Source organism: Eublepharis macularius, chromosome 12 (genome assembly GCF_028583425.1).
Source record: "Eublepharis macularius isolate TG4126 chromosome 12, MPM_Emac_v1.0, whole genome shotgun sequence".
Taxonomy (NCBI): domain Eukaryota; kingdom Metazoa; phylum Chordata; class Lepidosauria; order Squamata; family Eublepharidae; genus Eublepharis; species Eublepharis macularius.
The window spans coordinates 13804001-13831688 of NC_072801.1; the positions used below are offsets into that span (position 1 = coordinate 13804001).

The window sequence follows — 27688 nt, forward strand, 5'->3', positions numbered from 1 at the left end:
GGACCAAGGGAGCACTCTGCTCCGGGTCTAAATCGTGCCTTGAAACACTGTTAAGCTAACACATCAGAGACACCTGAGCAAAGAAGCTTTTTAAAAGTCTCTCTCTAATTGTTTAACCACAGAACTCAAACAGTTCATATGAAAAATTTAGGAATGGGCTTTATGGGAAGTCATTCCAGACTAGTACTCTCTGCAAAATAAAGCAGTAAATTCAAGTCAGAAGGCAATGAAGTAGAACCACCATTTACAAACTATAAAAAAACCTGACAATGACTGGGTGTTTGTTAGCAAAAGAACTTGTTAGCATTTTTTTAATGGTAAAATTGGGGGGAGGACACGAAGAGCTACGGCAGTCAGGCTAGGGCCAAACATCCCACCTGATAAAGAGTGCTGGGGAACTTGAAAGCTTGCACAATGTTCTGTGTCTGTTTGGATAGTCCAAATAAAAGGCTTTATACACATTCCAGTCTTATTTTGAGATCTGGCATGGATCGATACAACTGTACAACTTTGTTTAACTCCAAAGAGTGGCCACCTCGGAGCCATGCTGTACTCTTTTCTCAGTCGCATGCAGTGGGCAAGGGTAGCATTAAAGGAAGGCGTGAGAGCCACTTATTTGGTGTTTAAGAAACTCCTAAAATGTGCCTTAAAGTTTTTCCTTCTCAGATTTTTGTTCCTTGGAAGTATATGGGATAGAAACTACTGTAGGATGAGTCATATCCCTGCATTAGCTACCGCAATATTGTCTGTTCAATACAGAGAGCTTTTCCAGGGGTTCCAGCAAAGTTCTTTCCCATCACCTGCCAACTGATCCTTTCGCTGCAGGTGCCAGGGCTTGAACCTGGGGACTTCTGCACGCAAAGCAGATGCTCTCCCCCTTGTCCTGCCCTACTCCAGCTGCCTGCTCCTCTAAGATCAGAGGAAAATTGCTCTCAAGGGGGAAGGACGGAGTCTGAGACCTTCTGCATATACAGCATTTATTTCCCCCCATACCACCAGAGTCATGTTTCTGAACTACAGAGGGAAAACTGTGTGTGTGGAGGGACATCCCTCCCATAACTGGGGCTGATGTAAACCCGAAAACATTCCAGAAGTCCAGCGAGCAGGGCTTTTTTTCAGCGGGAATGCGGAGGAACGGAGTTCCGGCACCTCTTGAAAATGGTCACATGGCTATGGCCCCGCCCCCTGATCTCCAGACAGAGGGGAGTTGAGATTGCCCTCCGCGCCGGCACCGAGGGCAATCTAAACTCCCCTCTGTCTGGAGATCAGGGGGCGGGGCCATAGCCATGTGACCATTTTCACCGAGGGTGATTTAAACTTTAAAAAACTCTCCCCTTGTTCCAGCTAACCCAAAGTGATGTCATTGTGTGGTCCTGGGAGCATGTACGCACTTTGCGCATGCACATGTGGTACCCAGGGGCACTACCACCCACTAAGAGTTGCCCCCTGTGCTGGCAACCACCGAGTCCCACCACTTCTTTTCCCAGAAAAAAAGTCCTGCCAGCAAGTACTTCTCTGCAACCAGCAAGGGTTTAAAAACAACAAGAATGGTATTTGGCATGACAAAGTGATGAGGAAGAATAATTTCCCCTCCAGGGAGGTTCTCCTGCTTATAATGTCACTGGGTCAAGCTGCTGTGCCACGAAGACAGTGTTGGGCAGGTTGATTCATGGGTGACGTGCAGCAGTGCCCACAAAATGGCTGAAAGGAGGGAGAGGCAGGTCGGGCCAGTGCTGCACTCTGCTGCCCGTGAATGTTTCCAGAATAGCATGGGAGAAGTCAAAATGCACAAACAAATGGCAGCTGCCCTTTTCTCAAGCCAACATGGAAGACATAGCGATGAAGGGCCCACCCGTGAGCACACTTAATCCACAATGAGTTTATTCCCAAAGCAGTACAGGACAATTTTGGGCCTAACATGTAAAAAGAGGAAAAGACAAGGCCTTCCCCCCCCTTTCCTTCGTCATCCTGACAGAGATGTAGCCAACAGGTAAATAAGACCCCTTTCACAATCCCCCCTTCCAATCCCCCTGAAGTTAGGGGATGGGAAGGGCTCTGACCACCATCATCCAACTCCATTCCAAATGACACCTGACCAGAAAGAAGACTCTCCTTGTATCAAAGTTGGGTGTTCTTTTTATAATAATAATAATAATAATAATAATAATAATAATAATAATAATAATAATAATAATAATAATAATAATAATAATAATAATAATAATATTCAATTTATATACCTCCCTTCAGAACAACTTAATGCCCACTCAGAGCAGTTTACAAAGTATGTCATTATTATCCCCACAACAAAACACCCTGTGAGGTGGTTAGGGCTGAGAGAGCTCCTAGAAGCTATGACTGACCCAAGGCCACCCAGCTGGCTTCAAGTGGAGGAGCAAGGAATCACACGGCTCTCCAGGTTAGAGTCCCGCGCTCTTAACTACTATGCCAAACTGGCGTAAAGATTTAACACTTTTGCTGCCAGAAAACCAAGTTACACTTTTCATAGGTGTGCTGCCTCTCTCCCGAGTTCCCTCAAGCAGCAGCTGAGCGCTGCCACTTCAGATTGCAGGCGGAGAGCCTCATATGTGGCTGGCTTAGCCCCTGAAGCTGGCCTTTCAAGGTCGTTGTTGTCTTCTTGGACTGGCAGCAGCTCTTTCACATCACCTACTGCCTGATCCTTTAAACTGGAGATGCTGGGGACTGAACCTGGGACCTTCTGCACACAAAGCAGGCCCTCTTCCACTGAGCCACAGCCTCCTTCCTTTCGGTCACAGATCAATAGGCTCAATAAAGGGCCCCTTAGGATATGAAGGCCTAGATGCACAGATGCACATGAGAGGAGGTAGGACAGAGCTGTGCTCAAGATGCAGAACACAGCAGGCTCTCTACCAGCAATCGCCTATACACACTGTCTTCTTAGAAACTTATTATTCTTTCTGCGTTGTTTGCATGACAAGTTAGGGTCTCACGTAGGTGCCTGGAAATGGATTGTCGCACGCATGCACACACACACGCACACACGCGCACGCGCGCGCGCACACACACACACACAAAATAGATAAGGAGCTGCGGCCTCTCCTGTTCACAGCAACACTTGTGAACACGTTAGCCTCAATTACACATAACGTTTTTGACACCTCTCTAAACATACATGGAAAACAAATCACGATTGTGCACCAGTAACACACAAGGTTAAGGTTTTGTAAGAAATTATTAGGCTTTGCTGAAGAAAAAAGGCATAACATGTTCACTTCTTCCAGCCTTGCTAGTTGATGTATCTTGCTGGCCTCGAGGAACCCTCTCCACTGAGGCACCACGATCTGTAGACACTACGTCATTAGCCTGGAATACCCCCAGCCTACCCCAAATTCTGCTTTCTAAGTGGAACGAGGCCTTCAGTGAAGGAGACCGCCCCTGGAAAAGGCAGAGGCTCTACTGCCACTTCCTGCATTCTGTAAAACAAGAACGAGTCGCCATCGGTAGTGGGCCGAGTTCACAGGGCTGCAGAGGAACTGGGATATCCCAAGGCAAGTCAGCAGGAAGAGATTCAGTTCTGGTTTGTGACAACAGGAAGCACCTCAGGTTAAGATGACAAGAGCCGAATTGTGGTTGCGGGGAAACATGTCCCAAGTTGATGAGAAGAGAGACCCAGCGGCTGCTGCAGAAGACTCACCTCTTAACAGAGATTATCCAACAACTCTTAATGAAGGACTAAGGCAGATTTGAGAGCAGAACTAGTGTCTCTATGAGCGTCCCTTCCATTCTCACAGCACCTGTTCAGTTGTGCCGTAAACTGCAGCCCAACAGGATGGGACCAGGAAAGGTTTGCCAGCCTCATGGGGAGATCACATGAAAAGACGAATTCCCTAAGCGCAGGCACTCTGCTATGATTGTTCCCCGTGGATGCGTACAGTGAGGGGGACAGAGAAGAGAGTGGATCCTCAGTTGCTAAAATGGATAGTGTCGGAGGGCTCCTGAGAGATACCGAACTGCCTTTACCTGCTCACTTAGAGCCTCTGGCTTTGAAGGGGCACACTCACATCTCTTCTGGCTTGGCGGCGGGACTCCTGCCCATTCCTGCTTCACCTAGCAGACAGGACATCCTTTCTACGCAGCAGCCTGACTCTTTTCCCTTGGACGAGAACCTACAGCTCTCTGGGCAGACGGCCTGTGCTGAGTCCAAGTGGTTCTTGCGCTCACGCTCCCAGGCAAATACAGCTTCCGGGTGGAACATTCACCCGACGTCAGAACCCCTGCAAAAAAATAAAAAATAAAAAAGGAAAAGGCCTTCAAAGAATTAGCACTTGTACTGGATGGGGTAAATGCAAGGTTTTAGGTTCCATCTGCCCTACCCATTTTAAAACTCTCTGAAACCCTCTTTCACGGTTCCCACTGTATTACAAGGATGCTGGCATGGCTTTGTTAAGGCTTGCCTATGTCACAAATTCAAAGTGGGGATCAAAGGTACCCAATTATCATGACCCCCCATCAAGGAAGCCCAGACAGCAAGATGGTCTAAGGGACTGAGCTATCTTAGCACCTTCTGCAGTTCCTAAGATGGGTGGGAATAACACTGTTTCGAACCAGGTTTTTTTTTTTTTTTAATTTTTATTGAACATTTGTTGCAACATATCATTTACAATCAAAAACATCTTTCAAGTCAAGTCAAAAATCCAGTATACAATACATTATAAACCTTATTTTTTAAAGAGTAACATTGAAGCACCCTTATGACAACTCAGTTATGCAGACAGGTTAATAGAACGAAAGGTAGCCATTATTTGTCACAACTTGTAATATTTTTGAGTTGGGTTGTAAATCGTGTTTTTCTATATATTCCAAAAAAGGAAGCCATTTGTCAATAAAACCGGTATTTTCTGTAAATTGTTCTGCATTTTGTATATCGTTACTTATTTTTTCTAAAATAAAATGGTTCCAAATTTTAGAAAACCAAGTCTCAATTGTTGGTGGTCTCTTTGATTTCCAAACTGTCGCGATAGCACTTTTGGCAGCAATAAAGAGTGAAGCAACGAGTTCCTTTCTAATCTTGGGAATGTGCAGATTTCCCCATAGATCTAAAAAAATCAGTTTCGGATCAAAAGGAATTTCATGAACCAGGTTTTTTTTAAACAGGGAGAGCAGATGTGCCCCTATTCAATGCTGATTTTGCACAGTTTTCGCAAACAGTGTTACAGGAGGACAGGCAGTGGGAACTGGTGTGCCACTGAGCTGCTAGCCAGCGGGACCCAGATACCCATGAGCACGTGAAACTGCCTTACACTGAATCAGACCACTGGGGTCAGTATTGTCTACTTGGACGGGCAGCAGCTCTCTCCACTATCTGTTCCTATCACTACCACCTTACACTCTTAACTGAAGACTCTGGGGACCTTCTGCTTGCCAAAGAGAGGCTCTGCCGCTGAGCCACAGCCTCTTCCCCAAATCCCCCCAATAAATTCTCCCACTCACCTTCCACTGCTGCTAGGGCTGTTTCTGGGGTGCCTTGCCCTTCTGGGGACTCTGGAGTCTCTCGAGCTTTTGGCTGACAGAACGAAGGGCTTTCCCTAAGGGAACAGGTAAGCTGTTATCGCCACAGGTTTCAGGGGACAGACATTTTTGCAGCAGCCAAAAGTAGTATCTACACCGGTGGGGACCCTGTCCCTACCTGGCATGGCCTCACATGAACGGCCCCTCCCTTCCCACTCATCCACCATCGCACAGCACTGCCTATGAAGAGCTGTCGAGTGAAGGGAGTCTGAGCACTGGATTATCTTTTCAGACCTTACCCGTTTCTCCCACACACTCCTCCAGAAGAGTCGACAGCTCAGGCAGGCTCAGGACTTTCAAAGTGGAGGACCATCCTGCAGGGCCTAAAGGAGGAGAAAGAGTGAATTGGTGGAGGAGAATTTTCGCCCGTCCGCAACTGGGCTGTGCCGTGCCAAATGTGGATGGTGAAAGCCATGGAGGTGGATGGGTGAGGACAGTGGTGTTCAGAAGGGAAGGCCAGCTGGAGGCTGGCAGGTTGAATCTGGGCCCCCGAGCAACTTCATCTTGCTCTTAATGGGTTTCCCGTGAGCCAGGGAGTGGTGAAAAGCTCTCTCCTCTGTGGCTTCACTTCTAGGGAAGGGAAGCAACCAATCCATGGGGGGTTTTCTACATATAAACCAGATGGCATCAGGAAAAGCAATATCAAGTTGGTGATGTCGGTAGGAACCTGGCCTTTTTATTATATATTTTTTATTTTAAAAACAAAGTGATAATATTTGGGGGGGGGTACAGAAAAGAAGAAAAAGTGATTATATAACGTAATTATGTAGATCAGAAAGTTTTCTCCCCTTCATTAGATTTTTAACATGGTCTATGAAATGCGATGATGTGCAAGTACCTTACCGCTTCCATCATTACTACATGTTCAATATTGGTCCTCTGCAACTAACGACACCTCCTCCCCAACTTACTGGCTTCCAGTGGCGCTGTAACCTCCAGCAGCCGACCAGCCCTGTGTTCTTGCGTCAGCCGAGATGACAGCTCCGCCTGGCAGGCCCTACCAAGAGAAAGACTCCTGTCAAGTGGGGTGTTTCAGAAATGAGCAGAAGCCGTGTGCAGAGAAGTTGGGACTGTGTCACGCCCCTTCTAGCACCATGTAAATATTTCTGGAGTGAAATCTGGCAAGAGGCCCAGGGATGCTACTTATGAGCTGGGCGCCTGTGACTGAAATGGGACAGAGGAGAGAAGGTGGAGCTGAAAAGTTAGGGAATCTGCCTGGAAGAGCCACCTTTTTTATTCTAGGCCCGCATGCACTGCTTCCTTCATGTAGAAATGAAAATTCTGCACCAAGTGAAGCCATAATTCTGCAACTTTCACACTCCAGGCACAATGGCATAAATTCCTGGGTCAAAATTTTAGACTATCAGCAATGCAGAGCAGGAACTTGTTTTGGAGAACATGAGCATTTATGTAACGGCAAGAAAAGTTCCTTGTTTTGCAGAGTGCTGCAAGTTTCAGTATTTCTCCTCATTAATTCTGCTCCCGCAGAACCGGTCAGGGCTCAAAATCTCACCCATAATGCCTGGCCCTCTTAACCGGCCCATTCTATGGTTTTCCCGATTGCCCGAACACTTGTGAGCAAACTCGCTTTTTGATTAAAGGTGCAATTTTTACCACCACCCCCAATACCACATTTTGACTTTTCCCCTGTGCTTTTGGCACCACACTGGTGCAGCTCTGCCTCATTCCGAGGAGGATGGGGACTCAGCCTCTGCCACATGGGCAGTCAAAGGGAAGACAGGAAGGAAGACTTAATTCTCAGGCATCAGCTGCCCGGTGCTTGGATTTCTCCCCTTTCAGGTTCTGCAACATACCCCACTGCAAGGGGCCTGCAGGGAAGGATGAACTAAGAGAAAAGAGGCTGGGGGGGGGGGGACTTGCCGCATCTGCTCCAGCAGGATCCCAGCATTCCTAGTGATGCCCTGCACCTCTTGCAGCTTTGCCTGGGCCTCGCTCCAGGCCACGTCCCGCTCCATCAGGCAGCTCTCCACCACGGCACGCAACTCCTGCTCCTGGGACACTTGTCCCTTCAGATTTTCCGCCTCCTCACACCTCTGCAAGGGATTTGCAGGAGTCAGTGGCACTGCTAGGCACCCAATGCCACACAAGACTGTTCTGCCTAGGAATCACAGGTTAATCTTGCATCTCTCTCACCCCCCCCCCCCACCCCACACGCAGAGCGTGGCAAGGGCTGCCCAAACTGACAGGATCAGATCTCTTGATTGTCTAAATGAAGGAGCCCCTTACTCCAAAGCCTCCTGCTTTCCGCATGCATAACCACACTGGCCTCACAAAAGAGCGTACCTTGTGCAGCTGAATGGCCAGCTCCTGCATTTCAGCCTCCAGGCGATCTGCATAGGCCAACTCGAGGGCATCACTTGGAGGCTGCGCACTGCTGTGCCATCGGGCAATGGCAGACGTCATCTTCCTCTTCGGTCCAAAGAGGCTGGAAGAAAACCAGCAGCAATGGGTTAGCAATCCGCCCAGGTTCCCATCTTGTTGCTTTCTTCTCTTGTTAGGGGGGGGCAGGGAAAAGTTTGCAGGCACTATTTTGTTGGGACACAACCATTCCTCTGCCAAGGTTTGCCTGGTGTTATGTCTACATGCAAGGTCCCTATTCTTTAGTACAATCCAAAGACGGCTTCTGTGTCTCAATATTCTGCACTTCTACACCACACATCTTGCTTCATTTACATGTATCTAGTACCGCTGGGGGCCCCAACCTGTCTGAGCCAGCAGGCACCTCTGGAATTTTAAGAGCGGGGGGAGAGCACCACATCAAAATTGCTGCCCCTGAAGGCACAGCCAAATGGAACTCCTCCCTCTCTTCACACTTGGAAAGGAAAAGCATCAATGAAACTGAATCCTGACTAAGGAAAGCCCAGGAGCTTATCAGTCCTGATCCTCCAGTGGCTGCCTGTTACTGCAGACATGGAAACCCCTTTCATTGGAATGAAGGCCGCCCTGCCTTACAACGGCCCACCCACTTTTTGAAAAGCTCAAATGGGCATGAAGGTAACTACTGCCGAGTGACTGGGCACCCACGGATGCCACCTTGGGGAACCCTGTAGTACAATGTGCAAATGGCAGAGCAAAAAGTCTGGAAGTACAGAAATTTCCCAGGATTAGTAGTACATGATTTTGCCAGGAATATGTCCTCTTGTAAGTGAAAATACCAAAACGAAGAGCCCCTGAAGCTACCATATAGATGTGATCTGATGGGGCAGGCACGTAGACGGCACTCCCAAGAGACATGGACTGATGCATTTGAAGAAGAGGCGATGCAGCAACCGAAACCTCTTTCCGGCCTGCAGGGGCAAGCGCTCTGGTGGACTCACGTTATGCCAATCTCCTTCAAGTCACTTTCTGTTAAGGTCAGGAAAATGCGAAGGTCCACGTCTTGCTCCTCAAACACTGGCAGGTACTTCAAACAGCCAATCTGCTCCAGGAAGGTGGCAAGATCCTGGCAGCCCAGGCACAGCGAGCAGAGAAAGAACAAATACATGGCTCAGTATTGGATGGCCTCACTTACGTACGCCTGCATCCCCCTTAGTTTCCCAGGAGCTCACACCCTCTAACACGGCAGCTCCAACACCACAAGGAGGATCGTGCTGGACGCTGTATCACTCAAACACAAGGATGGGGGAGGAACAGCCCACTACCGCTACCCCTGCCCTGCAAAGCAAGCAACAAGGTACCAACCTGTTTTATGTCAGGCTAGAGATGTCAGCCAGCTAAATAATACCATGCCTAACATCACCTGCTACATCAGGTGAGGACACACATTCAGCAGAAGGTCAGTGCTTGCCATTGGCGGCGAGCAGGCAACCACTGGTTGCCATTAACAGGGCAGTCTTGAGGACTCTACTTTTACACAGGGACATGACAACACATATGCACACCCTATTTATGCACCTCTTTGGCAGAATTCAAAGGGGCTTTGGCTGCATCCAAAAGATTTTCATCACCAGCTGAAAACTAATTTGTTCCCTTTGTATTAAACAGAAAAGCGACTAGGTATGAACTCTCCTATTAGGGCTAAGTAAATGACACATTCTAAGTGGTATTATGGCAACTGTGTTGGGATTTTACTTTGGGACTCAGAAGGCTGCTAACAACTTGTTTCTATGAACTCACTCCCATCTTAACAGTGGTATTGTTTTAAAAGGATTCTAGGAAGGCTTTTTCATTATTTTTTATTGTGTTTCCCTGATGTCTGGTATGTAACAACCAGGGGTGCACGATTCGGGATTCCAATTTGGAAAAAACACCTGAATCGGACCCGATTAGGAAAGATTCAGGATTCCTGAAATGGGCCCAGCATTGCTAGCCTGATTCAGAATTACAGAATCAGCTTTCCGATGTGATTCGGTCGCTTTGGAAAGCTTTGGGTCAAACCACGCTGCTTGCTTCAGCTGATAGGCAGGGAGCAGCCGGCTCCCCGTCTATCAGCTGAAGGAAGCGACGCGGGGTTTGAAACTTAAGCGCCCTGCCGCTTACTTCACCCCTCGTCCCCCATCCGTTGAAATAAGTGGCAGGGCAGGAAGACTGAAGACAACACTTTATTTGCCGCTTGCAAGTGGCGAGAAAAGTGTTGCTTTCCAGTGTGCCCCAAATCTTTATAGAGCATACTGAAGCAGGTCAATAAGCAAAATCACTTATTTCTGACTCTTTTTCCCGCTTTGGAAACTCTGAAGCAGGAAATCCGAATCATTTTTTGTTGCACACCTCTAGTAACAGCTGCATTTAGAAAGTCACTTGGGTTCAGACTTGTCAATATAAGGTTGGGCCAAAACCTGAGTGGGAAACCTCCTATTGGTCACCCAAGTGTAGAGAGCCAAAGCTCAAGAAGGTACTAAAAAGGTTACAATAGAAATTAAACACCTTTGCCTGATAACAATCGACAATTTTATGTAACCGTGAAATAAACCCGAATAGTCAAAGTCCCATTCACAAAATTATCATGTGTTTTCTTATTTCTATGAATAAGACCAGTCTGGTTGAATTAAGCAGCACGCTACCTCTTCTTAAACAACTTTTAAAACCCCGACCATCACAGAAAACCATAGTACTAAATGCCTTTTGAATTTCAAGCCTGGCTTTTTCACTCAGTGAGCAACAAACTTGCAGAATTTGATCCCACAATAAATACCCGCCTAGTCTTTACATTGCTGCAGATTCTATACTGTTTGGGCTTTGATTCTGCTGAAACAGAAGCCAAGCTAGATGACAGGAGAGTATTATTTTTTTTAATTTGGTATTGTCTCAGTCCTCTTGCAAGCAGGGGTGGATTGTGGGTGCATTTTTAATTTATTTGCTTTATGGAAAACGGAGCGCATGGAGGAGGGGAACTAAACCTGTGCCCCTCCGCAGCTTTACTGGAAGCGTTCTTCTCCCAGCCTGGTTTTGTTCTAGTACCCAGGCCAAGCTCAAAGAAAACTACTTGGGGCAATGGAGTATAGGGAACTCCTGCAGGGGAGGAGGGCGGGGTGTTGTTCCCCTCACCCACGTGCTTCATCTACTGCCAAAAATTAAGATGCCTGTCATGTCTCGCTTGGCCTACACCAACCCTTCTGGAAAAAAAATAAGTACTTTCTTAATTCACTGGGAAACAAGCACTTATAAGCCACCCAGAGTAGATCCTGCACTTGGGGCCAGGCGAGGGTTTGGTCTACACACTGTCACTCTGAACAGCCACAGAGTCAAAGCAGATCACCTAGAACCACCTCAACACTATAAAAAGCAATAATGGCCTTGCGCAAGTCCTAGCCTTGGCAATGACAATACTCAGCTGCCACAGCTCCTTGAGGAAGACTCACTTCAGATTTCCTTCTTCCACACTACACCGGGCCCTCATTTTGTCCCTTCCAAAACTACACACTTCTAATCACACAGCAACTTGTATGCAACACACTGGCCTTCAGCTCTCCTTCCGGGACAATTTTCCAGCCATCTCTCTCTGGTTACCTGTGATCCTGTGTAAGACGGGGCTTCTGGGTTTCGGGAGATGCAATGCTGACTCGGTGTCCTTGACTTATAAGACCAGCGGCAGTCGCTGTCATGGTTCTTCACTCTTGCAGAGCTCTTTGCATGTTTCCGCTGGGATAGTTTTGTTTTGTGGTCAGAATCCTATGAAATACACAAGATGACATGCTGGGAAGAACAAGAATATATCACTGTACAAAGCCACAAGAATGAGCAGAACAAAATTTTAGTGAAGTACCACCTGAGAGATGAACAAAATTTTCCAGGGTGTATGCTTCTGAGACAAAATTTATCACTTTGCCAGCAATTAAGTACTGAGAGAAAGCAAGGCTGTTCGCAGAAAAAAAAAATGCTGTGCCTTTATTGATGTGCTGGACACCAATTTTTGAAGGACTGTAACTGGAAAGCTCACTTCTAGTCCTGCAAAAAATAGGCCAGTGAAAATATCATCATCAGGTACAGAGCAGAGGCTAAGTGCAAGATGAGAAGTCCCTAGTTAAAATCCATCTCAGACCAGTAACTCTCCACGGGGACTTAGTTAATTCTCTCCACCACAACCCAACATCAGTAATATGTGAACAGTACTGACCTATCTTACAGAGCAGTTAAAAAGATTTAAGAGATAAAAGATGCAATGCGTTTGAAGTAAACTTATTCTTGTGTCTCATTCTGTCAATCCGACTGGGCTAACAATGGCAAGTTCACACAAGCATGTCAATTACGCAGTGTCTGAAGCAATATCAAGCAGCAACTTGCACATGTGAAAGAGCCACAGAGGGAGGATTTTTCTGCCACTCAGAGCTCACACTGTCTTCATCGTAGTCGTGTCAAGTATGTTGAACTAGGGATGGCAACGATAGGGGAATGCCTGGAAGGGATGCCTGGAAGCGGGGGGGGGGGGGAGGAGATGGGAAAGCAGCAGAGCAATGTGCAGAAGCTTACAACAAATAATTTTAAAGCTGTGCTGCATGGACTGAACAGGTCCAATGGTTTCCCCATTTTCCAGCACTGGCATAACCCCTGTTCTCTAACACCCCTTCTTCTCCCCATCGTAAGCAAGGAGGATGAGTCCAGGTTCCTTTACGATGAAACAGCAGCACAGGGGACATGAGCTTCTCTAAAGCCCACTGGAGCGCTTTCTCACCCACAAGTTCTACCCCATGTACACAATATAGTCTGGCCACTCAACTGATGGGAGAAACTCCACTTGCCAGCACTTAACCTGTGTCCAGAAACGTCAGGGTTCAGACCTCCAAGCCCTTTCCCTTGTTAAAAGCAGCAAAATTGCATACCTCATTGCTCTCCACAGAGCCTTCGCTGCCGAACTCGACCGCTTTGGACAGACTTTCACTGCTGCTGCTTGTGGTCCGGATGGTGTCCAGGTCATTAGTGAAGGAGGAAGTCTCTTCTGGGAGAGACAGAAGTTAGGAGACAGGGAGATTTCCCTCTCTGACCTCATTTCCTTCCCCATGACCCTCCACCCCCGCAACAGTGAGAAATCCAATGATAAGCAATCAAATCATGTGCTTCTGGACATGTTCCATTTGCGTCCATTTGTGCCTAATCATTTCAGCTACATAATTTTTTGTTAAATATGCAAACTTTGGAATGTTCTGATGAGAAATGGGGTGTCTCTGCTGGTGCTTAGCAGCACCACAGTGTCTTGGGTCACATTACTATTATTTAAATATCATCACTGTCCCATTTTTCTATCCATAAGCACAATGTCAGTAATAAAAGATATTTTTAAAGCAACAGCAATAATAGCAAACAATTCAAGAGTGACACAACACAACAATTAAGGGACGTGTGTGTCACATGCTGTGCTAAGCACATGGGTTCAAAGTGGCACTGGGGGGAGAAACTCCCCTGTCAAATCAGTAGGCAATACTCAGTCACTTCAGGAACATGCAACACAGAAGCTATTGCTTTGTAGGAATTAAAACAACTCCTGTGCACAGGGAGGACCATGCGACAACACATTCCATGCACAAAACTAAAAGAAAATGCAGAAAGAAACGGTTTGGATATTCCACAGGAGCTAAAAGGGCCAGATACCACCAACAACTGCAGGCTCTGGCAACATGCAAACAGGATGGCCAGCTCTGTGTCCAGAAGCCAGCTGCTGATGCAGCAGGGCTGCCAACATCTGGGGGGACAGTAAAGGAATTGGCAAAGGAGACACGTGGACATGGATACCATGATGATGTAATCGGGGAGCCGGAAGGTGTGCTCTTCCGGGCCAGGAAGAGCACCAGGGCAAGGAGAATACCAGCCTGGCCCCAACTAGACAATGAGAACCCCACCACCAGCTGCCCAGGAGTTGTAAAAACAAGGGAATGACACTCTGGTTTCTGCCCTTAGACAGAGGTCAACTGCGGGGTCACATCCATCCCCCTCTTCCCAGAACAGCACCATGACAAAAAGCAAAACCGGCCTGGCCCCTGGCAAGAGAATGAGAAGCTGAGGGGAGTTTGAGAACAAGTAGCCCCCCCACCCCAACTCCAATCCTACTGCCAGTTGTACTGAGACAACACACCTGCAAATGGACACATCTTCTAATTTCGGATGCCATGTATACATATGTTCACCAGCTCCTAGAATACAATGGGCTGTATCCCGTGACACACTCTGAAGACTTAAGATTCAGGTTTTAAGAGAGAGGTGGATTTCCACAGCCTCCCTCCTTCCACTGCAGAACCCTGTCTCTGGTCTCCTATGCTGTTCCCAAGGTTCCACTGACTCCCTAAACAAAATTTCAGGGGAGAGCTCAGTGGGCGGCAGCAGGAGGGGGCAACTAGCAGAAATCGGTTCCCCCTCTTAGGAAAATTTAAGCCCTCCCAAATCTTCAGAACTGTACAGCTAGCTATATGCCAATGGTTGCTTTTATATTGTAAAATGACAAGGTCTGCAATGAATATGCCAGGAGAAACAATTACTTCACAGAATTGCTTTTGAACATGTTTTGATGTCTACCAATTGAAACCTCTTGGATCATCTAGTCAAGGGTGAAATCTATGCTGCTGCCATCAAGAACGCCTACAAGAAGAGATCGGTTTTCATCTGCCTGGATTCTAAGACATTCCTGGATGTCTGAGCGTGAAAGCCCAGAGGGGAAATTGAGATAACCAAAAATAGCAGGCTGATTGGGTAGGAGCAAAGGTGTAGCCTCTCCCTCCCCCAACGAGGCTGTACCTCGGCTGCTGCTGCTTTCCACATCACGCTCGTTGATGGGAGAGGTGACGTCTCTGTACCGGAGGTCTCCTACTTCAGGGCCGCTTCCTTCGTCACTGAAGGTCACGTACCCTTCTGGAGGTACCTGCTCTGTGTGGAAAATGGAGACAGAGGGAGGAAGAGAGAGGTGAACAAACGAATGGAATGCCAAACTCCATTTTAGTCACACACTATCTAGTACACCTTGTCAAGGACACAGTAAGAAAGGGGATGTGCTTTGTCTTATCCCTTGGTTAGAGCTGGATTTGAAGTGCTTTTTAGGATTTCAAATGTATTGTGGAGTTCTTTTTTGTTTGTGAACTGCCTTGATTTTAAAACTAAATCCCTAAACAAATACAAAGAGAGATCTCAAAAGATTTTAATTTACGGATAGTAGATGTGGGAATGGGCAATCCCTTAAGAGCCTCGAACCCCCAGATCGTTCTCCCACTTAAGGCCAGCGATTTGAATTAGGCTGGGAAATAAAAATGATGCAATAAAACCGCTAAGCGATGAACTACAGTTTGAACGTTCCCTTTTATAAAGTACAGATCGTGCTTGTTCGCTGCTTGTCTACAAAACACCCAAATCAACATACCAACACAGCTGCGTCACAAACTTAGGACCAGCAAGGAATCAGCCACTTTCCGCCAAGGAGTTGAGGGGTTGTGTACATGGTTCCTCCCATCCACCTACCCCCTCCATTTTGTCCTTGCGCGACTCTGTTAGGTAGACCAGGTTGAGTGAGTGACTGCCCGACCCAACATCACCCATCAATCTTCATAGCAGAGTGAGGAGATGGGAATTTGGGATTCCCAGACCCTGGTCTGACATTCTGTTACCCCAGACCAGCTTGTCTACACAGACAATGACTTCTCAGTAATCCCACAGTACAGCAGTGTGTTATCTCATAGAATCATAGTGTTGGAAGGGGCCATATAGGCCATCTAGTCCAAGCCCCTGCCTAGTGCAGGATCAGCCTAAAGCATCTCTGACAAATATTCAGCCAGCCTCTTCTTGAAAACTGCCAGTGAAGGGGAGCTCACCACCTCCCTAGGCAGCTGATTCCACTTTTGAACTACTCTGAAAGTGAAAAAGTTCTTCCTAATATCCAACTGGTACCTTTGTGCATGTAATTTAAGTCCATTGTTTCGGGTCCTACCCTCTGCTGCCAACTGGAACAGCTCCCTGCCCTCCTCCAAATGACAGCTTTTCAAATACTTGAAGAGAGCAATCATGTCCCCCCTCAATCTTCTCCAAACTAAACATTCCCAAGGCCCTCAGCCTTTCCTCGTAGGGCTCAGTCTCCAGACCTCTAATCATCCTCGTCGCTCTCCTCTACACCTTCTCGATTTTGTTCACATCCTTTTTGAAGTGAAGCCTCCAGAACTGCACAGAGTACTCCAGGTGCAGCCTGACCAAGGCAGTATAAAGAGGGACTATGACCTCCTGCGATTTCGATGCAATGGCCCTTTTGAAACAATCAAAAACTGAGTTTGCCTTTTTTGCCACAGCATCACACTGACTGCTCATATTTAGTTTACAGTCCACTCTTACCCCAAGATCCCTTTCACATATACTACTGTCCAGAAGTGTATCCCCCATCCAGTATTTGTGCTTCCCGTTTTTGTGGCCCAGCTGTAATACTGTGCACTTGTCTTTGTTGAATTGCATCCTATTCACAGCTGCCCACTTCTCCAGAGTATTCAGGTCTTGTTGAATTTTATTTCTATCTTCTTGGGTGTTTGTTACTCCTCCCAATTTGGTATCATCAGCAAATGTAATGAGCAGCCCTTCCACTCCCTCATCTGAGAGCCTAGAGGACTGGGACCCGAAATGGAACTGAAACTCACTATAATGCAACTGGGTCCTCCCTCCAATCCTGACTGCAGTTATCTTGGCCAAGGCGTGGGGCCCTTCATGGATACTTGGGCCCTTGGACTTGCGAGCAGGCCTCTGTCTCTGTGGGGCAGAGTAGGATTCATCCGAGGAGCTCAGATCTTCGTATTTTCCTACAGGTCCACAAGGAAAACATTCAGCAAATCTAGAGTCCGCATAAATGCAACAAGCTCCGATATTTTAGCCTGGGTTATAGTATCCTGAATCACTCAGCAATCACACTCATTTCTGCTGTAAATCCCACCTCTCACACCTTGCTGGCCATGCCAATGGTTAAAACTTACATCAGCAGCACACTTAACCAGAGTAACAAAGACTGGCATGATGCCAATAAGCATGATGCAGAGTTACAAAGAGATCAACTCTTGAAAACCACTAGGCAAACTAGTAAGGAAGAGTTTAATAACCCTTCGAAAGGGGTGGGCGAGTTAAGTGATTAAAGAATGAAAAGTAGCCTGGGTAACTATACCAAACTATAACTCAACACAGATTCTAAGTTTATGCATAACATGCTGTTCTTTCGGGTCAGGTTGAGCCCTTTTTAAAATGCTACATTCCCAACAGAAAAAGCAGGGCTTTAAAAGTAATTTCTAGGTTAAAAAAAGAGTTCATCTTCAGTACAGTGAAAAGTCTATAGAAACCAGGAGGCAAGACAAACGATCCTACTCAAGCAAGTTGTGGCTCAGACAGAGCTCTGCTCTGTTGCCACAAGAAGCCTGGAAAAAGAGTCAGTCACCTGGGCCCCTGCAAAGGACCTTGGGTACAGGGGCCATGTGCAGGTCAATCAGTCCAACAATCTTTGTGTGTCCATACTGCATGGCCAAGGTTCGTGCTGTGGCCCCAGTATTGTCTCTTACATCCACCCTCACGCCCTGCCGGGAAGAAACAGAAAGGAAGTTTTCAAACAGGTTTGAAAATGATCCACGTGGTCAAGCAATCAGGAAGGACTTGAAGGGTGTGTTTGTATACGCATTTCAGGTAGGTAGAACAGCAGGATTGGAGTCCATTGGCACTTTCAAGAGTCAAAGCTCCCTTCTTCAGATAGTATCTAAGGAAGGGAGTTTTGACACCCGAAAGCTGGTACACTAAAAATCTTGTTGGTCTCTAAGGTGTCACTGGACTCAGATCCTACTGCTTGTATATATGATACACAACAAAATCCACCCAAGGACATGAGTTGCTTGTGCCTTTTATGAGACAGTGGGGAATAGTTGTTAGGAAACCCAGGTTCGAATATTGCACAGGAGGCTCACTAGGTGACCAGTGAGTCTCTGCCCCTTTCTCTCATCCTCATCTATCTCACAGGGCTGTTGCAAGCATAAAATGGGGAGGGAAGGACCCCATGTGTTGCCCTTTGATCCTAGAAGGAAAGGCAGGATAAAAATTTAAGTGGCACTGACAAATTCTTCCTATTCCTCCAGGCCTTGAATGCCGGCTTTGACAATTGGTTCCTCACGACGAAATTTACATCTTGATGACTGTTAAATTATGGAACGTTTTGCTTGAAAAAAAAAATGTATTTCAGTCCTGAGAGTTTTAGTGTGCTTTCTTAGCTCTCTGCCAGCCTTCTGTAATTGATGCTTTTTAAATTTGCTACTTTCAAGAGCTACTTTGGGAATATCAGAACGCAGATCAAAGAGGGACACTTCAGCTGGAGGACAAGAATTGCGGACAATTATTTAGAGGATGAAATTTGACACAGTTCAGCCAGAGATGAAAAAGTACTTGTGAACGCACTGTGCACCTTGATGGGCCTGGCATTTGTAACGCCTGAAAGACATCTTATGGATGATTCTCAAGAAACCCTGGATGTGATGTGGATTGTCAAGGAAGTGAAAGCGGTAACGCTGGAAACCACAAACAAATTGTCAGATTGGTACATTTTTTCAACAGGAAAGAAGTAGTCAATGTTTCCATGTAATGATTTCTAACCAGTTTGGTGTAGTGGTTAAGAGTGTGGGACTCTAATCTGGAGAGCCGGGTTTGATTCCCCACTCCTCCGCTTGAAGCCACCTGGGTGACCTTGGGCTAGTCACAGCTCTCTGGAGCTCTCTCAGCCCCGCCCAGCTCACAGGGTGTTTTGTTGTGGGGATAATGGCATACTTTGTAAACTGCTCTGAGTGGGCATTAAATTGTCCTGAAGGGCGGTATATAAATTGAATATTATTGTTGTTGTTATTATTAAATGTTTATATATAAATGTTTATATATAAAGAAGAGAAGGGGGGGCTCAATCTGAATAACAGAAGTTAGTTGGAGAAAGGACATGAAGAGTTAGTGTGGGTGAATGGTCTCTTTGCTCCCCTTTCCCTGCACCCCACAAATCCGAAAGTGCAATGAAAAATTTTCTTGGCAAAGGGAGACCCAGGCCTCTTCACCCAGAGGCTGGGGCAGTGGTGCTTGGGATTAACTGAGAAACACTCACATGATCGAGAAGATACTGGACAATGATCTCATGGCCAGAAGCTGCCGCTTCCATCAAGGGGGTGTATCCACAGAGGGGCTCCCTGGACAACAGAATGATAACAGCCCACACCGGGGCAGGTGTCAGGAGAGGTGTAGGGTCACAGGGAATATGCTGGTCACACACAGCGAGAAAGAGGCACATAAAGAACATTCAGATTCAAAGTTGGCGTTGCTTGGTTTAACATTGTACTGTGCACCGTGTTGGATTGGCTTCTCGCTTGCACATGACTGATGACTAAGCATACGGGCAAGCCAAAAGGAGAAGTCCAACTCCCAAGAGATCCTATCTGGCCGCCAGCCCTTGCATCCACGGTCACAGAAGTTGCCCACTTTAGGTCTGGCCCACCACCCTTTGCTCTAACCAAAGTGCCGCTTCAAGAAAACTTATGCCTACTCCAGTGGTCCCCAATCTTGTTGAGTCTGTGGGCACATTCAGAATTCTGAGAACATGGAATGGGCATCATCACAAAATGGTGACACGGAGCCAATTAAAAAAAATCACAAAACGCTGGGAAGTTGCAAGCCAAGAATCCTCCTACTATGAAGTAAATTGTTTCTGACTTCATCTGCTCCAGTGAGGCAGAGGAAAAACCAGGGTGAGAAGCAAATCAGCACTGGAAAATCCAGTGGCAGTGCCACAGTATCTAGGGGGGCAGGCTGGGGACCACTGGCCTAGTCCTTGATAAGGTAGCAAACCTATACCTGGGATGTGCCACTGCAGATGGAGACCTTCATAACGGACTGTTTCTCTAGATTTAAAAAAGCCCTTCAGATAGAAAACTAGCTTGCCACGGAAACGTGTTCTACCCTCGCTTTTCCTCCAAGGTGCTAGTTATCTGTGTGCAGGTAACTTTTTGTATGGAAGAATATTCATATTCTGAGGGCTTTCGCATAGCAGTACAGTTCAGACTCAGGGTTTGCCATCCCAGTGAGAACAAGGCCATAATCTGGAGCTTATAAGAGAGCTGAAGTAACATTTACAAAACAGAAAGCCCCATCCACTGAGGTGCTATTTTACAGCACCTGCTAACATAAAAATCTGGAAACACCAAATCACAAACAAGAGGTTCATACGATAAGCATGAAGGCATCATGGCCTCTGGGCCATTGCTGACAAAAAATGTGTTCGTGTTGATAGATGGAAAGTCCAGGACAGAAATATCTGCTACTTCTTGCAAAATGCTGCACAGAAGAAAATGGGGGAGGGGAGATGGGATTCTCAAATAGATTCTCAAGAATAAGAAACGGAAGTGAGTTGTGTGTGTGTGTGTGTGTGTGTGTGTGTGTGTGTGTGTGTGTGTGTGTGTGTGTGTGTGTGTGTGAGAGAGAGAGAGAGAGAGAGAGAGAGAGAGAGAGAGAGAGAGAGAGAGAGAGAGAGAGAGAGAGAGAGAGAGAGGGAGAGAGAAAATCTGAGCAGACCGAGAGATGGAATTTCCTTGGCAGGCAGGCAGGACAGCAAGTTTAAATTTGAAAAGCTAAGTTCAAAGCAAGATTGTTGTACAAAGAAAAGATGAGCACAGAGGGCTCTGAAGCAAGCCTTCAGTGAGAGCAAGATGGGGGAAGAAAAGGAATCTCAGCAGACGAATGATCAAGAGTGGCAATAAATAACAAAGGAAGGCCAGAGAGGAGCACAGACAAAAGTACAAAACACTTACGGAATGGAGAGGTTTGTCCATCTCTGAAGAAAACAAGGCAGTTTCCCTGCTATGGCATTTTTCTTCTTCTACCTCCATGTTGCACTAAAGCAGGCAGCTTTGGTACACCATGGCCGGCTTGTTTGGCTTATCAGACTTGCTCACAGTTGCAACAAAGCAGGCCTTTCATTTTCTGCCTCACCTGCAGTTGGCGTTGGCTCCATTGTCCAGTAAGAACTTCACCATTTGCTGATGGCCAGCACTGGTGCAGTGAAAGAGGGCAGTCCAGCCATGGATGTCTTTCATCTCCAACTCGGCACCTTGCTGTAAAGTAATAAAGAGCAGAGGTTACAGGACTACTTCTCCCACCCCTGCACCAAAAAAAGACAGTGGGGGAGGGGGAAAGCCAGGGTATACAAACAATGTAGGATGGTCACATAATGTTCCAGACAGCAGCAGCTGTTTTACACCCACGTTAACCTTCAGTACTAAAACACTTTGCTGCATTGAAAGGGAGCCCCTTCTGCAGGGATTGGAAGACTGCTGAGTTTCTCTAGGTTTTGCAAAGAGAACAGTGGTGGCTACTCTTTAGTGCCTCCAATTAAGTGTGCAGGTGTGTGCTCTACACAGCTGTTGCCTGATCATGAGAAAAGGTTATGCTTCCCTCTAGAGCCACTCAATGTTTGCATTCTAAGGCAATGGCAAAACATCTCAGCGCAGAGTAGGAGGGGCAGATTCTGAATCCTTCTACTGCCCTCTTACTCTGTTCCATAGAAGTGAATGAGAGCCACAGCCAGTGTGCACATCCCTGCCTGGCTCTGTTCACGGTCATGCTGCAATGTGACAAAGAGACAGAACATCAGAAGCTGGCGGTGCAGCAGCCCTCTTGCTTACTGTGGGGGATCTGCACATGGGAACACTGTGAATGGCTAAACCCATTGTTATGACCTTACTTTCTTTGGGGTAGATTTTTCTTTTAATCTTCCCCTTACACCCTCTGGGTAGTTTGCTGCCACCAGGAATCTATTATTCCAAAATATTTTATTCAAATGTCCCCTTTGGTAACGTGTTTAAGCGTCAGGCTCCTTTGTGGTTCTATGTGGCCTTGAGGATATGAATGGGATATAGCAATGACAGCTACACTGGGATATAACAAAACAAATGTTTATTTTTCAAGAAGAGTATTGGTTTCATAAAAGTAGTTCTTGGTTCTTAAAGTTACTTCATTTACTCTAATTCACACAGCTGACTCTCTCTTTCCCTGACTGAGTGTCCTTTCACAAACATGCTCAGTTCAGGTTCCACACAGGTTATATTTCTCTCATAAACACTTCAACATACTCAGGCAGCACACAGCTAGCCTGCTTTCCTCTGACTTCCCCTTTTCTCTCCACTCTCAGTCTCAAACTGCATTCACTCTGCCCACCCTCTCAGTCTTCAACCAATCATATCACTCACTCATCCATCTCCTTCACCCCCCACTCTTCACCTATCTCATCAAGCATTTAAAGATACATGCACACATTTACTTGGAATCATTACACCCGTCAATCATGGGAGGCCTCTCGGTAGCAAAACAACCAAATTTCCCATAACATTTATTGATGCATTAGCTACAATGATGGCATAGTGGGTGTAAAAACAGGCTGGAGACAGCAAGGTAATAACAACCAAGTGCTAACTAGCAATTTATTCCTGCTCATTCCTCCCCACCCTGCCATGCTTCTTAAGGTCTCTACCGCATACACCCTACCTGAAGGAGGAAGTAGGCAACGCTCTCGTTTCCACAGCTAGAAGCCAGCATGAGAGGAGTCTGCCCTTCCGGGGTTGGTATGTTCACGTTCACACCTGCCTTCAGCAGCAGCTGCACAATGGTGTCATGGCCAATGTAGGAGGCGTACATCAGGGCAGTCCAGCCGCCGCAGTTCCGCTGATTCAGATCTAGGTTCCCACTGGAATGAATGGGGTGAATTAGTTTCCTCATGAGGAGCAAACTTTCCTAAGTTACCATGATTGGCACATTTCTGGTGCTAGAGACACATTTCACCTTCTGCTGGTTTTCAGTGTGCTGCTTTCATTTTTCGTGCTGCTCTTCCTATCATGCCAGAGGCACCATATGACACCAGCCAGCCACATCCCATGCTTACCGAAGGCAGCTAAGCATCCTAAAGACTTTCTACAGCACAGACAAGACTGAGCAACAAAGCCTAAAAACGTATTTTTCTCCTCAAACCATTCCCTTTTTTGTCTTTTAACATCTAACCCGATGTTAAGGTGGCACACTGTTTTGTGTTGTTTTGGTTGGTTTGAAGAAAAGGTGTTATGCAACTTTTGGTTTTGACATACCAAAGACTGGTTTTCTAACTTTCCCCGTTTACCATCTTCGAAATGGCAACAATTAAAAAAAATATTTTTGGTAGCAGTGTGCGCTGCTAAAAACACCAAAAAATACATTGCTTCCTCTCGAGGCTTTTACTGCTTCAAACAAACAGAACCTTTATTGGCATAACCTTAACAGCATCAAAAAACCAGGCAAGGAAAACAGGAAGTCTAAGCGGGAAAGCAATTAATTGTTACTACTACTTACCGTTTAATGCATGCCTGCACCACCTCATGCTGGCCTATGGAGGCAGCTGTGTGAAGGTCCAGCGGGACGTCCAACTCTTGGTGACCGACCACTGGACCCAGCCCATGCCACATGGACAGGCTGCGGTCCAGCAGCTCCGACTCACTAGCTTCATCACTTAGCTCTGACATAATAGCCTGGGGCAGGGGGGGAGGCAAAGCACACAAGTCAACTCCTTAGGATTAAGACCCTGCTAGAGTCTGGACAAATCAGCAGCTTAAACTTTCTCATGGTATCCAGATGAGCTGCAAGAGATTGCCATTCAAGCTCCACTAGAGCTCTTCTGAAATCCCAGCCATATATTGGTGCTCCTGCCAATAATATCCATTCACAAAAGAGGAAAGCTAGGAAGTAAGGTAGGTAGGTAGGTAGGTATTGACAAAAATTCCTGGAGGTATTAGCACTCCTGCCCTGGATGATCTTCCTCTTTACAGGGCTGGAAGTGAGAGGTGCGGCCTTCTAAACGCAAGTCACTGAGCTGTGGAATTTGCTGCCTGGGGACGTAGTGATGGCCATGAACACAAATGGGTTTAAAAAGGGGATTAGACAGATTCATGGAGGACAAGCCCATCAATGGCTACCATCCGTTAAGAATAAAGCGAGTGAGCCTCGGCATGCAGAGGTTGAATACTAGAGCTGGGTGGCAAGACGAGGGTGAAGGCTCGGTTTGTTGGCCCACTAGGAAAAGAGGTTGGCTGCTGTATGAGACAAGAGGCTAAACTAGGTAGAGTACTTGTCTGGTCTAGCAAGCTGTGTTTTCTGTTGTTAAACCCCTAGCTAAATTTCCCCTTGGAGTACGAAGAGGGCTACCCTAAAACACACACTACAAAATATTGTTATTGCTGCCTTTGGAAAATGTCTCAAACTCTGCACTGAAATCACTGCCTGCAACTCAAGAGCAGTGCCTGGATGCTTTGGCATTAATGATTCCATGTATGGAGAAGGGCTCTTGACTGTCTGGACAGCCCACTTTAAGGGCTTATAGCAAGTCTTGGAACTGAACTGAAAACACAAACTCCCACATGGGACAGGTAAGAGAGCTAAAAATATGAAGTGAAGGCAGAAAACTACAGAGTGAAAACCCTAGAGGTAGAGAATGAATGCCACTAAGACCAGACAGGAGTGTGTGTTTAAGGCAATTATATCATGCTTGCTAAGGCAGTGATCCTTTCATAATGCATTGCACTGAATTGCTCACTAGTCCACCTAAACATGTTAAATTTGCTCCATAAGCTTTTGAACATCAAAGTACTCCCTTTGGGAATTCTGACTTTTGAGAAAACCATACTGTGAACAAGACAGACGCCTGACAATTAACTCTGAATACTCAGCATCTTGTAGTTGGTAGCTATTTAGCTTTTTCATTTCAGGGCCATGATTTAAGCATCAGAAGATGGAGGTGCTCTCTGTGGGAGTAAGTGCTTCTCGAGTGTTCTCGTTCTTTGATACAGCCACTTAACTATACTTGATATTAAAGTAGCTTTCACTGGCTTCTTACAGTATTGTACTGAGGTATGGCATTGTACAAAAGGGCCTCAAGTGCACATCACTATGCACCTCCTCTTCTTGCGCCCCTCCCACATTTCCTGGTTGCCAGAAAATCAGTGATTGCCATCCAATCATCCAAACCAGCCAATGATGACTTGTGGTTCCCCATCAAACCAGAAATGCAATCCACAATCCAACCACAGTCCATAACTCTGGCTTGGAAGGGGTCAACAAACCATAGTTAGCCCGATTACAGTAAAACTGTGGTTTGCTGACAAACCCGGACACACGCAAGCCTAAAGCCTATTTGTGTAGCTGGCACTACTTCTCAATTGACACCAAGAAGTCTATTGTAGCACAAATAGTAGTTAAGCAGTTTTATGGCGGTGGGAAGGCTTCTGAAGCACTCTCCCACATAGAAAACCTCACTCGCCTAATATTTAAATGACAACCTTGAAAAGGATGGCCATTCCTTTATGTTTCATCTCATACTGATAGACTGATACTACAGGATGGGCTGTGGGTACTCCATTCTTTTATTTTTATATAAATCAACATCCATTATGAATTTTGAAAATCGCTGCCACTCTGCTTTCCTTTGCATAGTTTTCCCATCATATAATATAAACCCATATGCAGGGGCCCACTGGAAATCAGACTAAGTCATACATTCCCTTCTCAGCTTCCAAGATGAATTCATCAGGCAACACCAACAAGTTTTCAACCTTAACTTTAAATACATTCAAGACAGGTATATAAAAAGGAGACCATCAGGGGAAGCATTCCAACCTCATAAGACATTCAATAAGAATGCTTCAGAGTTTCAAGGGAGCTGCCATTTGATGCTTCAACCTGCGATTCATATGCAGTTTTGGCACCAGACTTAGTAGTAATAATAATGTTCTTATATACCACTCTTCTTGACAGATGAGTGCCACACTGAGAGCTGTGAACAAGGACCATGTTATTATTATTCTCACAATACAGCTGGGGAGCTGGGCTGAGAGGAGTGGCTTACCCAAGGCCACTTGCTGAGCTCATGGCAGTAGTGGGATCCAAACCAGCTGAGTGCTGATTCGTAGCCCAACCACTTAACCACTATGCTCAGAATAAATACATACATACACATTACTGAAGCTTCAGACAAAATGGGCTTTGGCACACTACAGCTTGTACCACAATAGCACTGTTAATATTTAAAAGGTACCATAACCCCTTTCATTGCTTTAAGCGTACATAACCCTACATAAAGAAGCAAGTTATTTCTAAGCATAATCATAAGGGCCAGAAAGTTTATTTTGGTTTTAAACTAAAGCTGAGGATGCTGAATTTTGCTATTATACAGAATCATGGAATATTCATAGCTTAGGGCTTGCTGGAAGCCAGGAAAACAGCACTGGGGAGAGGAGTAACTCGCATACCAGATAAAATTCCTCTTTCCCTAGCTGCTATTTTCTAATAAATAAAACACTAAAGATCTGCTCACACGTCTTCGAGAATGTAATCTAACACAGTCATCACTGAGATGGTCAGCATGGTTGTAGCACTCTAGACAGATGTCCGTATTCCTGCCTCACAGGATAGAGTACACCTCAACACGAAAAGGAGTGGGGGGGGGGAACTACACAGAGGAGCAAGCTACTTCTAAGCACAACCACCTTATAAGACCAACCAAAAGCAAGCTTTTGAGTTCCATAGAGCTCTCTTGTCAGGCTGCATGTTTAAGAAAGATGGGCAGAGCGAAACCAGGTATTTCAGCTTATGACCCCAGAGCCTCTTACTTGTAGCCTGCTCAGAACGCCAAGCAGATTTGAATAGAATCGTTTATAACTTCGAACAGTCCACATACCCTGTTGTCTTCTTTTTAAAACATCAATTTTTAAAAAGGGAAACCAGGTTCAAATCGCCACCTGTTGCAAAACGTACTAGGTAACCCTGGTTCAATCATCCTCTCTCCGCTGCAAGAACAGAATGGAGAAAAGAGCCTCCTTGAAGAAAGAGCAGGACTTCTTTAAATTAACGAAATATGAGTAAGAGAGTAACAAACAATGAAAAATGAGTAAAAAATCTTGTATACATACAAACTTATACAGCAGATATATATATCAAAATAGAACTGAATCCAATAATTATATATAAGAAACCGTGAATGTCAAAAATACAGGAAACCTGGTGAGTTTCATTTTTAAAAAATCCCACATTACAAAGTACATGAGACGTTACATGAGACGTGGTAAACATATTATAGAAAAACAATCACATATCACATACAGTTTCTCATAGTAGTTATTGGATCCAGTTATATTTTGATGTATATCTGCTGCATAAGTTTGTATGTTAACCACTAACAGATTGTTCACTCATTTTTCATTGTTTGTGAGTGTAAGTTTTGGTTTCCCCTCATGTGGTCACACAAAATACAACTAAGACATCACACCTGCTCCTCTTTTTGGATAGAAAACAAACCATGACCCTGACCTGCTAGCTTTCTACATGCAAGGACTTCTCAAACTTGCTGTCTAAAGGGGTAGAACCCAGACGCGAGTTCGCCATCTCAGCCCTTATCTGCTCCTCACCCCCGAGAAGACTCCACCTACTAAGCAGCGACTCCTGCACCTCAGGGAACCTAGAAAAAGATTCACCGAGCAAATAAAAGCTCTCTGTCAAAATCCAGCCTTCGCCGGTTCTCACCTGTTTCCCTCAGTTCACCTCAGTCAGAAATTCCTTCACTTCCGCTGCGCAGAGGATGCCGGAACTGTCGAAGCCACTATTCGCGCCTCGCGACATCCCCTCGAAAACTACAACTCCCAGATTGCCCCGCGGGGCG

The 27688-nt window shown here is 46.0% G+C and overlaps 1 protein-coding gene across 2 annotated transcripts; it reads right to left on the reverse strand.

The window, feature by feature from the left end:
- Positions 1–2245: 2245 nt before the first annotated feature.
- Positions 2246–27597, reverse strand: ANKS3 (ankyrin repeat and sterile alpha motif domain containing 3). 2 transcript variants are annotated; one of them, XM_054995671.1, is made up of 17 exons: positions 27553–27597; positions 23335–23510; positions 22501–22699; positions 20950–21071; positions 19073–19154; positions 17384–17519; positions 16602–16760; positions 14731–14859; positions 12828–12943; positions 11518–11679; positions 8889–9013; positions 7855–7996; positions 7432–7604; positions 6462–6547; positions 5790–5873; positions 5473–5567; positions 2246–4256 (listed from the first exon to the last, which is right to left on the reverse strand). In XM_054995671.1, exons 2-16 carry the CDS (start codon positions 23502–23504, stop codon positions 5485–5487), a joined length of 1968 nt encoding a protein of 655 aa, XP_054851646.1. In that variant the 5' UTR covers positions 23505–23510; positions 27553–27597; the 3' UTR covers positions 2246–4256; positions 5473–5484. The 2 variants fall into 2 exon arrangements, with proteins under 2 accessions (XP_054851646.1, XP_054851647.1); XM_054995672.1 differs by lacking the exon at positions 2246–4256 and having other exon boundaries at positions 5486–5567; positions 7479–7604.
- Between the last annotated feature and the right edge of the window lie 91 nt (positions 27598–27688).

Bases quoted from the DNA above. Each gene is read 5' to 3' on its own strand.
- ANKS3 (XM_054995671.1), bottom strand. From the start codon at position 23,504: ATGTCAGAGCTAAGTGATGAAGCTAGTGAGTCGGAGCTGCTGGACCGC. The intron at 7,605-7,854 runs GTACGCTCTTTT...AATCCCTTGCAG, and splicing joins TGGCCATTCAGCTGCACAAG to AGGTGTGAGGAGGCGGAAAA. The intron at 5,568-5,789 runs GTAAGGTCTGAA...CTGTTCCCTTAG, and splicing joins GGAGTGTGTGGGAGAAACGG to GGAAAGCCCTTCGTTCTGTC.